Raw genomic sequence first — 16,800 nt, 5'->3', positions numbered from 1 at the left:
CGTCTTCCTGTTCCATGTGTCTCTGGGGGAGGGCGGCATCTGAGCATGTTTTCATCACGGTCAGGAGTGAGCAGAGGAGGGGAGGAGCCCGAGACCCCCGAAATCCCTCCTCAGACACACTTTGCAGCCGGTGTCCCATGGAGAACGAGGTAGGAGTCAGCCCTGCGGGGCAGCTGGCGAGAATGATGGCCCCGCACCCCGAAGCAGGGTTCCTGCCGGCTTCCGGGTCTGCGGGGCGGTGGCTGGCGGCTGATGGGGAGTGATGAGGAGGGGCCGTCATCTTCACTAGAGGGCCAGCAGGCCTCAGGTGTCCCGTGTGCAGGGATGGTAGTCAACTGGGCCCCAGGAAAAGGTGAAGAGAAAGCACAGGCACCCCAGCACAGCCAGCAGCTCGTGCGTGACGTCCACAGGTGGTCTGCGTGTCTGCAGACGGGGGGCAGCCTGCCGCCGGGAGCCCTCCTTCGGGGAAACCCAGGCCTCGGGGAGGCCTCAGGGCACGGGCTGTGTCCTGTTTTCAGGAACTTACTACTGAAGATGATTTAGAAAGCTCACCTGTTGGGGGTGCCCAGCTGACTCATTCAGAAAAGTAGGTAACCTTTGGTGTCAGGGTCGTGAGTTCAAGCCCCATGTTGGGGCTTAAAAATAAAACCTTTAAAAACAAAAAAGGGGCCCTGGGTGGCTCAGTCGGTTAAGCCTCCGACTTCGACTCAGGTCAGATCTCACGTCCGTGGGTTCGAGCCCCGCGTCAGGCTCTGTGCTGACGGCTGGCTCAGAGCCTGGAGCCTGCTTCCGGTTCTGTGTCCTTCTCTCTCTGCCCCTTCCCCTCTCATGCTTTGTCTCTCTCTGTATCAAAAATAAATAAAACATTAAAAAAAAATTAAAAACAAAAAAAGATGATCAGTGTTGTAGCACAGGTGTGAAACAAAGGTGCTCTGGGAAGGTGGGCTCTCCTCTGGAAGGCACCTGCGGCCACACTGGGTACGTGCGGAAGGGCTATCCCCGACTTCAAATGTTGCTTCAAGCAGAAGACATGACAATATGGTAAGGGTCTCCGGATCATCCCCCAGCCAGTCTGGAAAGTTCCACACAGTCACAGAACTGGTAGGTGCCCCTGTGCCCTGCACCCCTGGGGCCCAAACCCTTCACAGAGGTTTAGGCCCAGGAAGCCCCCAGGCTGCCCCCAGTACAGGGAAGCCGTACTTGCGTTGCGCTCTTCCTGGGTGCTACGCTGGTCCTTCAGCCTTTTGGGGTCAGAGGTGGTGGGACCACTGAGGTGATGAGCGTGAGCGTGAGCATCCAGACAGAACACTTGAGTGGAAACTGAGGGTGCAGCGGCTGAGACCACTTCCAGAACTTGACACCTCAATCTTCAGATATTTCAGAGTTAAAGGATCTAATCATTTTCGGGACCCCTGCTTCTATGTGCCAGAACATTCCGGATTGTATCTTCCTGTGTGTGTGTGTGTGTGTGTGTGTGTGTGTGTTTTGAGAGTGAGCAAGGGAGGGGCAGAGAGAGATGGAGAGAAGCCTAAGCAGGCTCCACGCTGTCAGCCCAGAGCCTGATGTAGGGCTTGAACTCGTGAACCATAAGATCACAACCTGAGCTGACATCAAGAGTCCGATGCTTAACTGACTGAGCCACCCAGGCGCCCCCTCCATGTGTTTTTTTTAACCAGAACTTGACTTTACATTTTCACATTTAAAGGCAACGGTTCTAAAACCCTGAGTGCCCTGCTAGGGGTGGTGTTTCTGGAGAAGTGGAGGGGTCCCTGCTGTCCCCGTGGGAGCTGCTGCCTGTCCTGCGATGACACGTGTGAGGTGGTGAGAAGGGGCAGTTTTGCTACGATCCGTGTCTTCACTCAGTGATTTCAGTGTTCCACGTTCTAGGAAGGCTCGTCTGCCAGTTACAGTTACTGGAGACGTTAACCAAAAAAGAGAAGTGTGTGGTGCCGAGGCACAGTGCTGAGGCAGGGCAAAGCTGTGCTGTCCTCAGACGTTCCTGGGGCTCGTGCTCAGGACTGGCGTGGGGCCGTCTCGACCTGGCGCCTGGTGGTCAGAGTGAGCCTCTGAATGCAGAGCAGTCAGTGCTCAAGCACATGGTAAAGGCACCAGACCAGCGATTTTCATTATGGATTTAATGCCTGTTTACTGGCACTGGGCTGGTTCCCCTGCCTGACTGCGCCCTCTTGACATGGGAGTTGTGTCATCTCCCCACAGGGCCTCCCCTTGGCTGGCCAGCGTGGGCACCGAGCGATCACTGGCCAGCACTTCCTGCTCCCTCGGCACTGGGGTCCCTGCGGGGTCCCATGTGGGTTCCCGGGAGGCACAGGAGGAAACAGATGGCATGGGGCTCAGTCGAGGGACAGTGGCCCCTAGGCAGTAGGAGGTGGGCTGTCCTGGTTTCCTCGGCCTGCAGGGGCCAGACAGGTGCCATTTGTCGGCCCGCAGAGGGCCTGTCCTGAGAGCAGGCTGCAGGGTAAGGCCCGGGGTCCCTCACAGATTGTAACTTTATGAGCTGTGTCTGCACCTGACAATAACACTGCGGGTTGAGTGTGATCAGTATACCAGATGGGCTGGGCTTTGTGGCAAGAGGCTGACCTTGGCAAATCTCTCCACTCAGAGGTCAGTTCCTGTTGCCCCTAGGTGCCATAGTTGGTTGTGACTCAGGAGTGTGAGCTCTGCTGGGCTGCCAGGTGGAGAGGGCGTGGTGACAGACGTCCGTGTCTGTGCAGGTTGTAGGTTTCGAGAAGGCCGAGGTTTTTGTGTGCTGCCTCAGTTTCTCTGAAGCCCTGGGACAGTACACACCTGTCACAGGTCCCAGGAGGCGCTGTGTTCAGAAGCCAGCTATCAGGAAGGGCCCTGGTGACTGGGATACGGGCCAGAGAGGGAGCCACAGTCCGGTTTGGCCCACTTGGGGTGGGGCTGGTGAGAAGTGGCATTCACTCTACTAAAGTTCCAGGGTCATTTTCAACGTGAAGTTTACTGTCCGTGTCAGACCCATTGAGGGTGACTGTTTCCCACCGTTCCCGGCATGAGCCGCACACAGCACCTACCTTCTCCGACACCCCCAGGCTTTCACCCAGAGCAGCACCCCCTCTCAGCCACTCCCCAAAGTTGTGCAGGATCGAAATCCCCCTGGGGCGGGCAGGCTCCTCAGAGACGCTCCATCCCTTCTCAGTCTGTCCACGTGCCTGTGATGGCCATGTTATGGTGACACTGGGCATCCTGTCTCAGCTGAATCAGGAGCAGGTACAGGCAGGAGTAAGACACTTAGTGAGATGGAAGGTTAGAAATATAGATGAGAGTAGAGAGACAAGTATGTGAACCTCCACGTGGACATCATCCAGCTTCCGTGGTAGCCCTGTGGACCTCCTTCCTTATTCCACTCACCCCTGGCAAGAGTGCTGAGGGGCTCCATGGAAGGGGCGTGGGGAGTGGGAACAGGGGGAGTGCTCCAGGGGTGAGGAGAGGTGCCAGGGCAGGGGAGGGGGTATCCAGGGTGGGGGTGGGGAGTGCTCCAGGGCAGGGGAGGTACTCCAGGGCAGGGAGGGAGGGGGTGGGTGGTCCAGGGCAGGGAGGGGGTGTTCCAGGGCTGTAGGTGGTGCTCCAGGGCAGGGAGGGGGTGAAGCCGTGGAGCAGAATGTGCTGGTGGGTGCAGGGTGTGCTGAGAGGCACCGAGGTCTTGCCTGCCTTTGTTGGGGGACGGTCACTGTACCTCTTCATCTCTGCCTATGAGCCTGTTTTGCTGTGAGGAGCCTCCTAGCTTCAGAGGTCATGGCGCTGGCTTGTGTGGGATTAGGCCTGTGTCTGAGCCCCGTGCCCTGGGGGCATAGAAGCCAGAGCTTGTGAGGAACGGTCCACAGTGCTGGCATCTAGCTGTTTCTGTAAGCATGGGTCCAGGTGGGCCCGAGGGTCCTGGCTGCAGTCGGGTGCCAGGCCGTGTAGGCTGGCGAGCTACCTTCTCAGGCTGATGGGGCGTTGCCTCACAGCAGAGGCTGTGCACCACCCTGGGGTGTGCATTTCTTCGGGCTGGACACATTGCGCCTCCGTGACCATCCGCAGCGTGACTGTCTGAACATCTGTGCCCAGAGGGCCAGGGGGCTCTCTTGCAGAGTCACTGGGAAGGGACCCCAGGCCTGTTCCTGGGGCTTCCAGGTGAGGTTGACTTATTGGCCCTGCCCCCTTGCTCATGCTCTGTGCTTCGACTTTGGTTGTAGGACTGGGCTGCAGGGGAGACCCTGGTTGGCATATGGGTCGCCCCGTGCTGGTCAGCAGCTGGGGCCAGCGTGTCCTTGGACCAGGGAAGGGAACACAGAGCACACGCGTTGAGAAGAGGCCGCCAGGCTTGGGCTGTTGTGCTGCCGTCTTTGTGAGGCCACGACACCTACTCGGGGCCCTGGAGTAAAGTGACCCGCTGGTGCCAGGGCTTGGGTGGCCCTACGTTCCTGCCCTCTGGGGGGCCTCTTCCCTTTCCCGCCTCTTCTTTGCCACAAGGTCGCTCGCCTGGACAATGGGCCCTTGTCCTTCTGGGTGTCCGTGAGTGGATGAGGGATGGGGCCCCATGCACCTGCATGTCCACGATGGGCGAGGGACGGGCCCCCACCCTGGTGTGCGCTGGCCTTTGGCCTGTGCGTTCCAGGCCTGTGAGGGGACAGTGCTGGTGGCTTCAGCTTGTTAGTGGTGGGGGCACTGCGAAGCCTTTGTGAATAACAAACTCCAATCCTTGCCATTTCTGCCTGCAGCCCGGGATTGTGTCGCCATTTAAGCGAGTGTTCCTAAAAGGTGAAAAGAGTAGAGATAAGAAAGCCCATGAGAAAGTAACAGAGAGGCGCCCTCTGCACACTGTGGCGCTGTCCCTGCCTGAGCGCGTGGAGCCCGACAGACTGCTGAGCGACTATATCGAGAAGGAGGTGAAGGTAAGTCCGGCCGCAGGATGCACTGCCCAATGCTCACACCGTGCTCCTCCGCCCAAGGTCCCGCCTGTGCTGGCCGGTGGTGACTGAACCCAGGCTCCAGCTTCCTCCCTTCCAGCCCCATTTCCAGCTGTTTTCACGGAAGCAGCTGCCTCCTTTCTCTTGAGGGCGGGTGGGCGGGTGTGTGTGTGTGTGTTTTCTGTGTGTCGTGGTTGCAGTCTGAACCCTGTCAAATCTCATGCTCACTGGGGTGGACACGGACCAGGGAGGGGGCTGTGGCTTCAAGGTCAGGGGGCAGAGAGGGGGCTCCGCCAGGACTATGGCCCCCACGCTTGGAGAGAGAGCGAGTGACCCTGCTATCACTGCCCTGAGGGTATGCACGGAGGTCCCGGTCCGACTGACTGCCAAGTCAGGAAGGGGTAGGGGCAGCGTATGTCCCTGGAGGGTGTTCTGCTCTCTCCAGGCCATCAGGTGACCAGGAGGTAGGTGGGTAGCATCCCTGGCAGAGATGTGGGACTAGGCAGGCTCAGACGTGGGAGCACCTGGCACGAGGAGTGTTGCAGCGACCCAGAGTGCAGACTGGGGGGTCAAGCCAGCCTGCATGTGGAACGGAGGGTGCATCCCCACAGCCTGCTGTCCCCGTGCTGACCTGGGTTACTGCCCTGCTGCCATTGCACATGGCTTCTGCTGGGCACCAAGGTTTATACACATTCGAGGAAAGGTGCCTCAAAACAGAGCCTGCGACAGGCACAAGTGAACGTGGATGTGACTGCAGCCGTGAAGAAAACAGTGGGGAAAGCGGAATGTTCTGGAAGAGGTAAGAGGAGATGCTGTGAACTGTGAGGTGACAGGATCCACTTTTAAATAAAGGGATGGAGACAAAAATCTTTGCCACAAAACGTCTGTCAGTGTGCATCCTGTGAACGAGAATTAGGAGAGGCACCGAGAAACAACAGGAAGATGAAGAGAGAGGAACTTTGTCAACAGGAGACAGAAAGGGAGCAAAAAGAGATGATAGGTCTATCCAGAGGCCCAGCAAGTGTGGCGGAGGAGAGGCAGCCTCCGGACGGTGATGCAGGACCCCTGTCACAGCCTCTAGTGTGACTTTGTAGGATGCAGGAGACCTGGAACCTGGAAGGGTTGGAGCTGCCTGTGGAGGGCACAGCAGGTGCTGGGGAAGGCGGCCCATGTTAAACCACGAAGAGGAAAGGTTGGGGATTTCTGCGGTAGGAAGGTGGCCTACACGTGCCCATCCCTCTTACCACCCAGGACTGAAGTCCTGGGTGTGGTACATGCAGCAGCCCTAAGAAGGCTCTAGGAGAGCAGAGTGGCAGGGGCCCGTGGGCCCCATGAGAGGCCCCCAGTGCCTTTCTCTCCTCATTGCATCCTGGGTTTGGAGCCAAAGAGGCTGGCAACCCAGAGATACCCACAGGGGTGGACACACCGCACTGGAAGCTGCTCTCTCTGGCCCAAAGGCCAGGAAGGTGATGGTCTAGCAAACAGACGATGTTTAAGAACAAACACGACAAAAAAAAAAAAAAAAAAAAAGAACAAACACGACAGGGGTGCCTGGGTGGCTCTGTTGGTTGGGCCTCTGACTTCGGCTCAGGTCAGATCTCACGTCCGTGGGTTCGAGCCCCACATCAGGCTCTGTGCTGACAAGTAGCTCAGAGCCTGGAGCCTGCTTCCGGTTCTGTGTCTCCTTCTCTCTCTGCCCCTCCCCCTCTCATGCTCTGTCTCTCTCTGTACCAAAAATAAATAAAACATTTAAAAAAAAAAAAAAGAACAAACACGACGGGAAAGCCTGAGGGCCCCAGTTCTGTCCCCGGCGCTGGCTAAGGCGGAGTGGCGGCCAGCATCCTCCCGGGGGGCAGGGACTTTTGTCTCCGATGAACCTGGGGGGCACTAGGGTGTCTGGGGGTCCCGGGGGAGCCAGAGTACCCACTATGCCCAGCAGGAAAGAGAAGCACCCTCGATGGCCGATGGCCACAGTGGGAGCCGAGCACCCATCCCAGCGTGGGCATGGTCAGAGTCCCAGAGGGAGGGGCCCAGAAGCTGTTCAGGGCAAAAGACCTACATAGAGATTTGAGAAGTTGAGCACAGCACAAGTGGTCATGTCAACATGTTATCGGGAAACTTCTAAAGAACAGGGATGGAGAGGACCATGTTATGCACAGGGGGTGGGAGGTGGGGACAGCAGCTGAGGGGCCCGGGGTCAAGGGCAGAGGAGAAGACAGTGGCCGGCAGGAGGACTGGCTCCTCGAGCCCCCGCCACAGGCAGCAGGAGGACGGGACGGTTTGAATGTCGCTGCAGCTACTGACCTCACTTGGCATCCCATCTGGAACCTTCCATCCAGGCCTCCAGGCCCCTGTGCTCTCCCTGGAGTGTTCTCTCCAGCGTTGAGAGAATCAACAGAGGTCCCTCCCGGGTCTCATGGAAAGAAAGAATGGGCGAACTCCCTTTGTCAAGGGACTCGAGTCTGGCTAAGTTTCCGAGGGAACCACAGCCCGAGCGCTGCACCTACACGTGTGAGATGTCATGCAGAACGGGCAGGGCCTGCTGATATGACTCAGTCCTTGGGCCACACGCCAGGGCTGACTTGGCTCCCTTGTGGGACAGCGCCTTATGGGGTGACACAGCCTGCCGCTGTGATGGGCACTGCTGTGCCCTGCCCTGTTCCCAGATACGGGAGCTGAGCTGGGGCCCCCACCTTCTGTCAGCTGTGTGCAGGCATCTTAAGGCCGTCGGGTGAGCTGGGTGGAGCCCCATGCATCTGTACTGGGGTCCTGTGGCTCTGCAGTAAGACCATGACTGTGACCATGACTGTACTCGGGAGTGGGGTGTGTTTGCCCAGTGAGCAGCTGCCAGCCGGTGCTACTCGGGGCTCACCTCTCATAGAGAGTCTGTCTGGTTCAGTTGTGCAGTTTCACTTGTGTAGGCCATGGCCATGTACCACGTGCCAGTGGTTCCCCAGGGGCTGGGGACCCCGAGGATGCGCCGTGTGCGTACCTGAGCCCGGCCCCTGCACGTTGTCCCAGACCTGCCTTTCCAAACCTGCGAAGGGTTTCCGGTTCCCCCGGGATCCCCAGGGTGTGGCGGGTCTGCCTCTGCTGCGGGTGCCTTCTCCTGGTTGACATCCCTTCTGATCTGGAGGCCGGGTCACGCCCCCATGTGGTCCTTGTCCTTGTGTGTGTACGGCAGGCGGTGCCCCAGCTCCACAGCCCCGCTGCTCAGGCCACCACCTGGCTCTGCTCCCCTGGTCCCATTGTCCCCTCACTTGTCATCTGCACCTTTACGGAGCCCCTCATGGTGCCGCTGCCTCCGTTCCAGTGCATCCTCCAGAGTGAGGTGTCGGCCCGGCCCTCCTGAGGAGCAGAGGGAGCAGCTGCAGGGGGTCCCTCTTACACTGGGGGCCCTGTCCCTCAAAGCCATGGTGCGGCCTCCCCTGCATTCAGTGCACACCTCACTCTAGCTGAGCTGCTGACCAGCACTGTCTGTGCTGAGGGGAGAGCCCCGCAAGATCTGCTGCCCCATCACCACTTGGTCCCCAGTCATGTCCTGTTGAGATCTGACCCAGGTCAGACCCCAAGGAGGCCTGAGTGTCGTAGCCAGGCAAGGGTTATGTGTGCCCATGTGTGTGCATGTGTGCACGCATGTGTGTGTCGGGGGTCGTCTGTCTTCTGACAAGTGGGGATGGGCCACTTCTGCAGGCCTCGGTGTTGAGAAGACATTTAGGTCCCCATGTGTGTCGCCCTGTGTCCCCATCCCTGTGTGAAAGCCCTGCCCTCCCACCTCAGCCATCTATAAGTGCATAGTTCAGAGGATTGAGTACGTCCACCCCGTTCCACAGCCTCCACCACTGTACAGCTCTGTCACTGTCCTCTTGTAAACCCGAAGTTCTCCCCACACAGCGCCTCCTTGTTCCCCTCCCCGGGCGCACCCATTGTGCCTTCCGTCTGCGTGGTTCTGACTGCTCCGAGTGCCTCACCTAAGTGACATCACACAGTGTTTGTCTTTTTGTGACTGGCTTATTTCACCCGGCCTAGTGTCCTCACAATACGCCCATGCTATACTTTATGGCGGGATTTCCTTCCTTGTTTCTTTTTTTAAAGTTTATTAATTTATTTTTGAGAGAGAGAGAGAGAGAGAGAGAGAGAGAGAGAGAGAGAGAGAGAGAGAGAAAGGGAGAGAAAGAACTAGCCGGGGAGGGACAGAGAGAGGGGGACAGAGAATTCCAACCAGGCTCTGTGCTGTCAGCACAGAGTCTGACACAGGGCTCGAACCCACGATACCATGAGATCATGACCAAGCCCAAAACAAGAGTCGGATGCTAAGTGACGGAGCCCCCAGGTGCCCTGGGGTGCCCCTTCCTTTTGAGGGTCAAGTCACATTCTGTTGTGGAAGTGGAATACGGTGATTTGACTTTTCATTTCTTGAGGAACCAACACACGGTTTTCCCCAGCGGCCACACCATTTCACCTTCCTGCTGACAGCGCATGGGGCTCCCGTCCTCACCAGCACGGCCTTCTCTGTCTTGACGGGAGCTGTTCAGACGGGTGTGTGCACTGGTGTCTGGCTGTGGCTTTGGTTCACATCTCCCTGATCACTGGTGATCCTGTGTGTGCATGGTCCGTCTGTGCATTTTCTCTGGAAAAATGTCTCTTTAAGTCCTTTGCCTGTTTTCTAATTGGGTTGTTTAGTTTTCGGTTGCTAAGTTGTAAGAGTTCTTTATAGACTCTGGATACTTGATGAAGTCTAATTGCTCTGTTTTTCTTTATTGCCCACATTTTTGGTGTCATATCCAAGAAATCATTGCCAAATCCAGTGTCATGAAGCTTTTTCTCTGTTTTCTTGTAAGACCTTTACCGTTTTGTGTCCTAAATTTAGGTGTTTTACCCATTTGAATTAATTTTTGTATATGGTGTGAGGTAAGGATCCAACTTCATTCTTTTCTGTGTGGAACTCCACACTGTGCTTTCCCTATTGATGGCCTTTGCCACCTTGTCAAAGATCAGCTGACCATGGATGCAAGCATCTATTTGCAGACTCTGTTCTGTCCTCTCAGTCTGTAAGTCTGTCCTTATGCCAGAATCACACTGTTTGGCTATCATAGCTTTGTAGTGGGCTTTGAAATCAGGAAATGTGAGAATAGATGAAATTTAGTACTGATTGATGTAGACAAGCATGCGCATTTGGTTTCTTGCAAGTAAGGAGCAGATGGAGAGGCATTGGCTAGCTGCAGATCTGTGAAGACATTCTAGAATGTTTATTGATAAGAAGCTAAGCGTGAGCCCGTGGGTACATGTGCTCTTTCAGAGGGAGAGTCCCAGCCCTAGAGAGAGCAGGAACCAGCACACTGTTTAGTTTAATTCCCTCTCCTCCACCCTCAAGTTAGAGAAGATGAAATCTAAAACTAAAAAAAAAATTGTTTATTTTTTGAGAGAGAGAGACAGAGAGAGAGAGAGAGAGCGCGAGCGAGAGCGAGCGCGAATGCCAGTGGGACAGGGGCAGAGAGAGTGGAGACATAAAACCCAAAGCAGGTCCTGGTCTCCGAGCTGTCAGCACAGAGCCCAACACAGGGCTCGAACCATGAATGGCGAGATCATGACCTAAGCCGAAGTTGGACGCTTAACCAACTGAGCTACTCAGGGGCCCCTAGAACTTTTTAGAATGAGCGCGTGTCCCCCTGCAGAGCTGTGGCACCCACAGACAGCTGTTGAAAGCAGCTTTTCAGAAGTTTAGTCTGCTCGACTTGTAGCTGCTGCTGTGTCCGGTGTGCCCCTCTGCCACGTTCCTCCTCAGTGGGAGCAGTGACCCTCTGGCGTAGCTCCAGGGGACCAACTTGGGCCACTGTGTTTACCTTGCTTGCGCTTGATCATTCGGAGTGACCTGCCTGCTTGGTTCTGCAGCCAGAGAGGGCTCTGCAAATAAACACAGTTTGATTTCTTCTTTCCCAGTCTGTACTTTGTTTCCTTTTCTTGTCTCATTGTGTTAGCTAGGACTTCCAATATGGTGGTGCAAAGCGGCGGTGAGAGGGGACATCCTTGTCTTCTTCCTGATGTTAAGCGATGTTCAAGCACGTCACCATTAATTATGATGATAGCTGCAGTTTTTTTGTACATGCTCTGTATCAATGTGAGGAAGTTTCTCCTCCTTTGATGAGTGTTTTTGTCATGAATGGGTGTTGGATGTTGTCCAATGTTTTTTCCAAGTCTGTTGATATGATCATAAGATTTTCTGTTTGAGTCTATTGATGTGTAATGGATTACATTAGTTTATTTTTGAATTTTGAATCATCCTTGCCTACCTTGGATAAATGCCACTTAGTGATTGTAATTATCTGTATACCTTGTTGGAGTCCATTTGCTAATATTTTATTGTGGATTTTTTGTATTTATGTTTATGAGAAATACTGATGTATACTTTTTCCTTTCTTATAGGGTCTTTAATTTTGATGCTAAGGTAATGCCACCTCATCGAATGGGTTAGGAAATGTTTCCTCTGGTTTCATTTTCTGGAAGAGATTATAGAGAATTGGTGTCATTTCTTCCTTCAGTGTGTGGCAGGATTCACCCGTGAACCTGCCTGGGCCTGGTGCTTTCTGTTCTGGAAGGTTTGAAATGGTTGATTCAGTTTCTGTAACAGATCTATTGTGCCTATTTAGATTATTTATTTCTTTTCATGTGAATTTTGATAGTTGGGTCTTGGCGAAGAATTTCATTGTGATTTGAGAACACACTGCGTACGGTTTCCAGTATTTTAAATTTGTTAAGGGGTATTTTATGGCCCAGATTGTGCTGCCCATTGGTGAGTCTTCCTGTGAACTTAAGAAGAATGTGTTCTCTACAGCTGTTGGTTGCAGTTGTCTGTAGATGCAGTTACATCCTGTTGAGCAAGGGTGTTAGGTGCACCTGTGTCCCCCCTGATTTTTCTGCCTGCTGAGTCTTTCCAGTTCTGATAGAGAGGGGTGTTGAAGTCTCCAGTTGTAACCACTGAATTCCTCCAATTTTGTTCGTCAAAGACGGTTTTTATCTCTCCCTTGCCTCAATGACAGGCTTCCCAGATACGGAAGCGCAGGTTGATGGGATCCTTAGACCAGGTCAGTGTTTCATTCCTCTCCTCCTTGCCTGGCTACTGAAGAAAAGTCTGATGCCGTTCTTACCCTTGCTCCTTGGTAGGGGCGGTGCTTCTTTCCTGTGGTTTGTTTCCAGTTCTTCTCTTTGTCTTTTGATTTTTTACAGTGTGAATATTAAATGCAGGGTTTTTCTTTTTTCTCACTTCTTCTTTATTCTGCTGGGTGTTCTCTGGGCTTTCCGAGGCTCAGGTTTGGTGTGGGTCGTTATGGGTACAGGTATTTCTTTTTATATCTTCTTCCTTCTCTTCTTCTCCTGGTGGTCCCATGACATGTATGGCGCACCTCTTGTCATTTTCTTGCTGTTTTTGAGTATCTGGTTCCATCTTGATGCTTTTTCTGCTTTCTGGTTGACACGTCTCCATGCTCACTGAGTCTTCCCTTGGCCATGTCCAGCCTATGGACTCATCGGTCAAAGGCGCTCTTTGGTCTTCATCTCTGTCATGGTGATTTTGATCATTGGCGTTTCCCATTGATCGTGTTTAGGATTACCATCTCTCTGCTTACATCACCCATGATGCACAATGTCCATTTTTACTGTTAGAGCCCTTAGTGTATTAATCACATTGCTTAGAACTCTGGGTCCAGTAGTTCCTGGGAACAGCCCTGTCATATCTGCATCTGGTTCAGATGCTCACCCTGTCCGTTTAAACAGTGTTTTTGCCTCTCAGTGTGCCCTGTAATTTATTGTCGAAAGCTGGACAAGAGATGTCAGGTAAAAGGAATGGAGGTAGACAGGCCTTGCATGTGCGGTCGTGCATTAATCTGGCTGGAGGTCGACGTGTGGAGGCGGGGTGCACTCTCATCTTATGGTTAGTCTGCCCTTGTCCTCCAGCAAGCCTGTGCCCTTGGGTTGCCAGGGCCACACCTGCCCCTCGCCTTGCTTCCCTTTTTTGAGAGAAGGCTGGGGCCCAGAGTCAGGGGTTTTTCCATCCCTGGTGGCCCAGGCGCTGGGAAATGAGTTCTCCTCGCAGAAAGGCCGTTGTCACGGAGAACAGAACGCTCTGCTCACAGCGCAGGACGGTGGGACGTGCGGGAGCGTCTCCTCCACCAGTAGTTCCCCAGGAACGCGGAGCGCACTTCCTAGGGCAGGCCCTCCGCCCTGAGCCAGACGGCGGGCCTGGTGGTGGAAGGCAGAGGCTGGCCGTGCCCTGGGCGCACCCTGGCCCATCTTCCCTGCCTCACGGTGGCTTCTCTCCTTGCTTTCTCTCAGTACTTAGGTCAGTTAACGTCCATACCAGGATACCTGAATCCCTCCAGTAGGACCGAAATCCTGCATTTCATAGACAATGCAAAGGTAACCCCATTCTCCTGACCCTGACCTCTGACCCTGCCTCTGCTCCAGCCCTCACTCTGACCTTGACCCTCACGCCCTGACACCAGCCGTTGGTCCTCTGACACTGGGCCTCATGGCCGTGAGCGATGGCTCCATCCCGCGTTATGGGTGCGCGTGGCTCTTGGCCTGTTCTGTTCTGTTTCCAGAACTCCCGTTTCCCAGATGTGTAAAGCATACGCCGTAGGCTGAACCAAGCCATCGGTGGGGCTCCCAGGGCCACAGCCGAGCCTGCGCCTCTGATACTCTGGTCCCTTCCAGAGAGCCCACCAGCTCCCCGGACACCTGACCCAGGAGCACGACGCTGTGATCAGCCTGTCTGCCTACAATGTCAAGCTGGCCTGGCGGGACGGGGAAGATACCATCCTCAGGGTCCCCATCCATGACATTGCCGCCGTGTCCTACGTGCGGGATGACGCCTCTCACCTGGTGGTCCTGAAGACAGGTATGGACCTGGGAGGCGGGGCCCAGGGGTCTCGTAGGGAGCAGCCTCGGCCTTGTCCCTGGGAGTGGGTCTGGGAACCTACTAGAGCCCTGCAGGCAGCTGCTCTGGTGTCGAGTCAGCTGCTCTGGCCCACTACACCCAGAAACTGGCCCTTTGACCTCTTAGGTCAGCCTCTGCCAGAGGTCAAGGACCCGGGGAGCCAGGAGGAATAGGTGAGCTGGCCCCTCTCACTGGGGGCCCGCGGGTGCCCGGTGCCGCCCCCTCTGGGACGCTGGAGTGTCCCCTAGGTGTGTAGTGCCGTGCAGCTGCAAAGTACACCTCCGCTCGGCCCCTCCCCCACAACATTTGGACCCTGCCTTTGGTCATGGCTTCTCAAAGCTGGATGCGAGATGAGACCAGGCTGACCTCGAGCCGTTCTGCGCATGTCCTTGTAGGAGAGGACCAGCCCCCAGCCCTGCACCCCTCCCCCAGGGATGGGAGCCCAGTGTTGCCGGCTGGGCATTCCCAACGGGCTGCCCACTGGGTGCCACGGCCACTGCCTGGTACCCAGCCTCTGAGACACCAGGAGAGAAGTCATGGCTTTGCTTGAGCTGAGCCCCTCAGTACCAAGGTCCTGGGCTTTCTGGGCGCTCTGGGGGCCAGGTGGGGTCCTGGAGCCATTCATTTCCAGGGGCGGCACGGCCTGCAGGGGGCCAGGTGGATTCACCTGGAACACACTTGGGGCAGCGTGGGGGAAGGTCTTTTTTCTGCCTGAGGTTGTTGGTTCATGGGGCATCAGAGATTCTTATAAGAGGCCGGGCCCAGGAGAGGCTACTCACACGCGCCCCTGGGCATGGGGGGCTCTTGAGGACAGTCGGGGGGTTACTGCCATGGGGTCGCCACGCAGTACCTGCAGCAGCTTATGGGGGCTGCCCTGGGAGTGACACACATCATGCACACTCACACCCCTGTTCTGACACACTTTACATCTGAGTGAGGTCCCCTCTGGTCTGCTTATCCTTCCCTTCGCCGAGCATCTGACGTTTAATGATATGCATTATATCAGGTTGATGGTCATGACACTTCCCATATGTAACCATTTTAATTTACAAAAATGGCAGTTTGGTGCAGCTCAGACAGTAGAAGGCATGGGCCTTGGGGCATCTCGTGAGGCCTCACATAGACCGTGAGGAAGCTCCTGCTCTCCCACCTCACAGCTGGGCCGCCAGAGCACGAGGCAGAGGGACTGGCGCAGGGCCAGCAGGGAGATGGCAGGGCTGGCTGGCCCAGGAGGCGGCGCTGTGAGTGTTCCCGCCACTGCTGCTCAGCGCCACCATGGCCGCCCGTTACCCTGCCTGGGGGCGGATGGTCCTGCGAGAAGCCAGGGGTCTATGGCAGCCTGAGGGACAAAAAGTAGTGGGAAGCCGGGCATCTGAGCAGCGCCTGCCAGCGTCGAACCTGCTGGGTGGGGAGCTGGGCTCCCCTGATGTCCCGAATTGGGGGACATGTATCCGTGTTAATCATTAGAGCCAGTTGCTAGGAAACAGGGAACAGATTTTTCTAGAGGGAGAGAGCGAGCTCCATAGGAGCCACTTTGCAAAATGAGATGAACACTTGGGAACATTGGAGTTGAGGGAAGAGAATGCGTCTATGCGTCCCGGGCATCTTGAACGTTTCAGCGGCCGGCCCTGCAGCAAGGGCAGTGAGCCTGCGTGTCGGTGAGGCCCCTGCGTGCGCTGGGTACTCCATGGAGGGAGTCGTGGACCTCAACTCGCACCGGAAGCAGACATTCGTGATGTGCGGCGACCCCCATGTGCCTCTTCGGGTCCATGCGGTGCTGGTGCTGGGGGCACACAGGAGTCAGGCCTGGCCGTGGGGGCTTCTGGCGGCAGCCAGACGTCCAGGCTCGCCGGGCTGGAGTGGACGACGCAGTCTCGTGGGGGGTGTTTCTGTGAATGGATGGAGATAGGCAGGGATCTGAGGCAGCAGCTGCGGGGACAGCCAGTGACCAGAGGGGACATCCTGGGGGCCAGATGTGGGCTTGTCAGAGACCGCACACACTCACTGGATGTGGCTCTGGGCCTCACACCCTGCTTCCTTGGGAATGGCCACGGAGCTACTTAGTCTGTCCTGGTAGCCACAGAAGTGACAGGAAGCAAGAGAAATCAGTGTTAATGTGTATCATTCAGCCCTTGTGTCCCCGATGTGGTGCTGGTGCATCACCAGTACGACCATCATCATGATGTCACGTGTTCTTCATACTTCTCGAGATCCCAGGTGTCATTCCCACTCCGTGCACAGCACAGGGTGGACTTATTACATATCACATGCTCCATTGGCAGACATGGCCCATACCGTCCTGGTGTCTAACTGTGTCATTCATGTGGCTCGCCCCGTGTGGGGTGCTGCCTGCCCTCCAGGGCCCCCATCTCTGTGGGCACAGCTGTCCCGATGTGCCTCCTCCTGCCTGGTTCCCATCTCCCAGCCACGTGTGGGCTTTGGGTGTCCTCCATGGTTGCCCCCAGACAATGCAGCATCGGGGCACTGGGGGCTCTGCCTCCCATTCCTGCTCCCCGGGCCACTGAGCTAACAGTGCAGTGCTCCCACAAGGCTGGGGCCTCTCCCCTGCATTGGCCCCAGGGCACCTTTGGGGAGGTGCTGTGTGGAGTGTAAGAAATGTGGGCAGGGCCATGGGCCCCCTCCTGGCCTCTGCTCCTCCCGTGCCCTTGGACCTGGCCCTTCAGCCCCCACACCTCAGTTTCCCCATCTCCTTCCTGTCAGAATTGTGTTCATGCCCGTAGTTCAGTGATGCTGTGAATGGAACCCCAGGAATACCTTCTTCTGTGTAGATCAGAGCAGGCGAGTATCAGCAGTTTTATGTCTCAGATTAGAATGTTTGCACCATATGTAGCAGGGAGGCCAGAGGCCCCGTAGGGTGAAGGTGATCACGGGTCTCGGTGAGCAGCCACCAAGGGTGAAGGAGTGGCTAATCTTTTT

General features: G+C 55.8%; 1 protein-coding gene across 1 annotated transcript in view; it reads left to right on the top strand.

The window, feature by feature from the left end:
• The window catches only part of CCM2 (CCM2 scaffold protein), a 19,200-nt gene continuing 2,400 nt past the window's right edge, over positions 1–16,800 (top strand). The window contains exons 1-4 of the mRNA XM_029930898.1: positions 1–149; positions 4,743–4,916; positions 13,260–13,343; positions 13,641–13,824. Coding sequence (XP_029786758.1) covers positions 15–149; positions 4,743–4,916; positions 13,260–13,343; positions 13,641–13,824 — 577 coding nt within the window. The 5' untranslated portion in view covers positions 1–14. The remainder of the gene's footprint in view (positions 150–4,742; positions 4,917–13,259; positions 13,344–13,640; positions 13,825–16,800) is intronic.

The sequence above is a fragment of the Suricata suricatta genome, chromosome 2 (genome assembly GCF_006229205.1).
Source record: "Suricata suricatta isolate VVHF042 chromosome 2, meerkat_22Aug2017_6uvM2_HiC, whole genome shotgun sequence".
NCBI lineage: Eukaryota > Metazoa > Chordata > Mammalia > Carnivora > Herpestidae > Suricata > Suricata suricatta.
The sequence above is the reverse complement of the archived record's forward strand: the minus strand, read 5'-3'. Positions and strand labels throughout refer to the sequence as shown.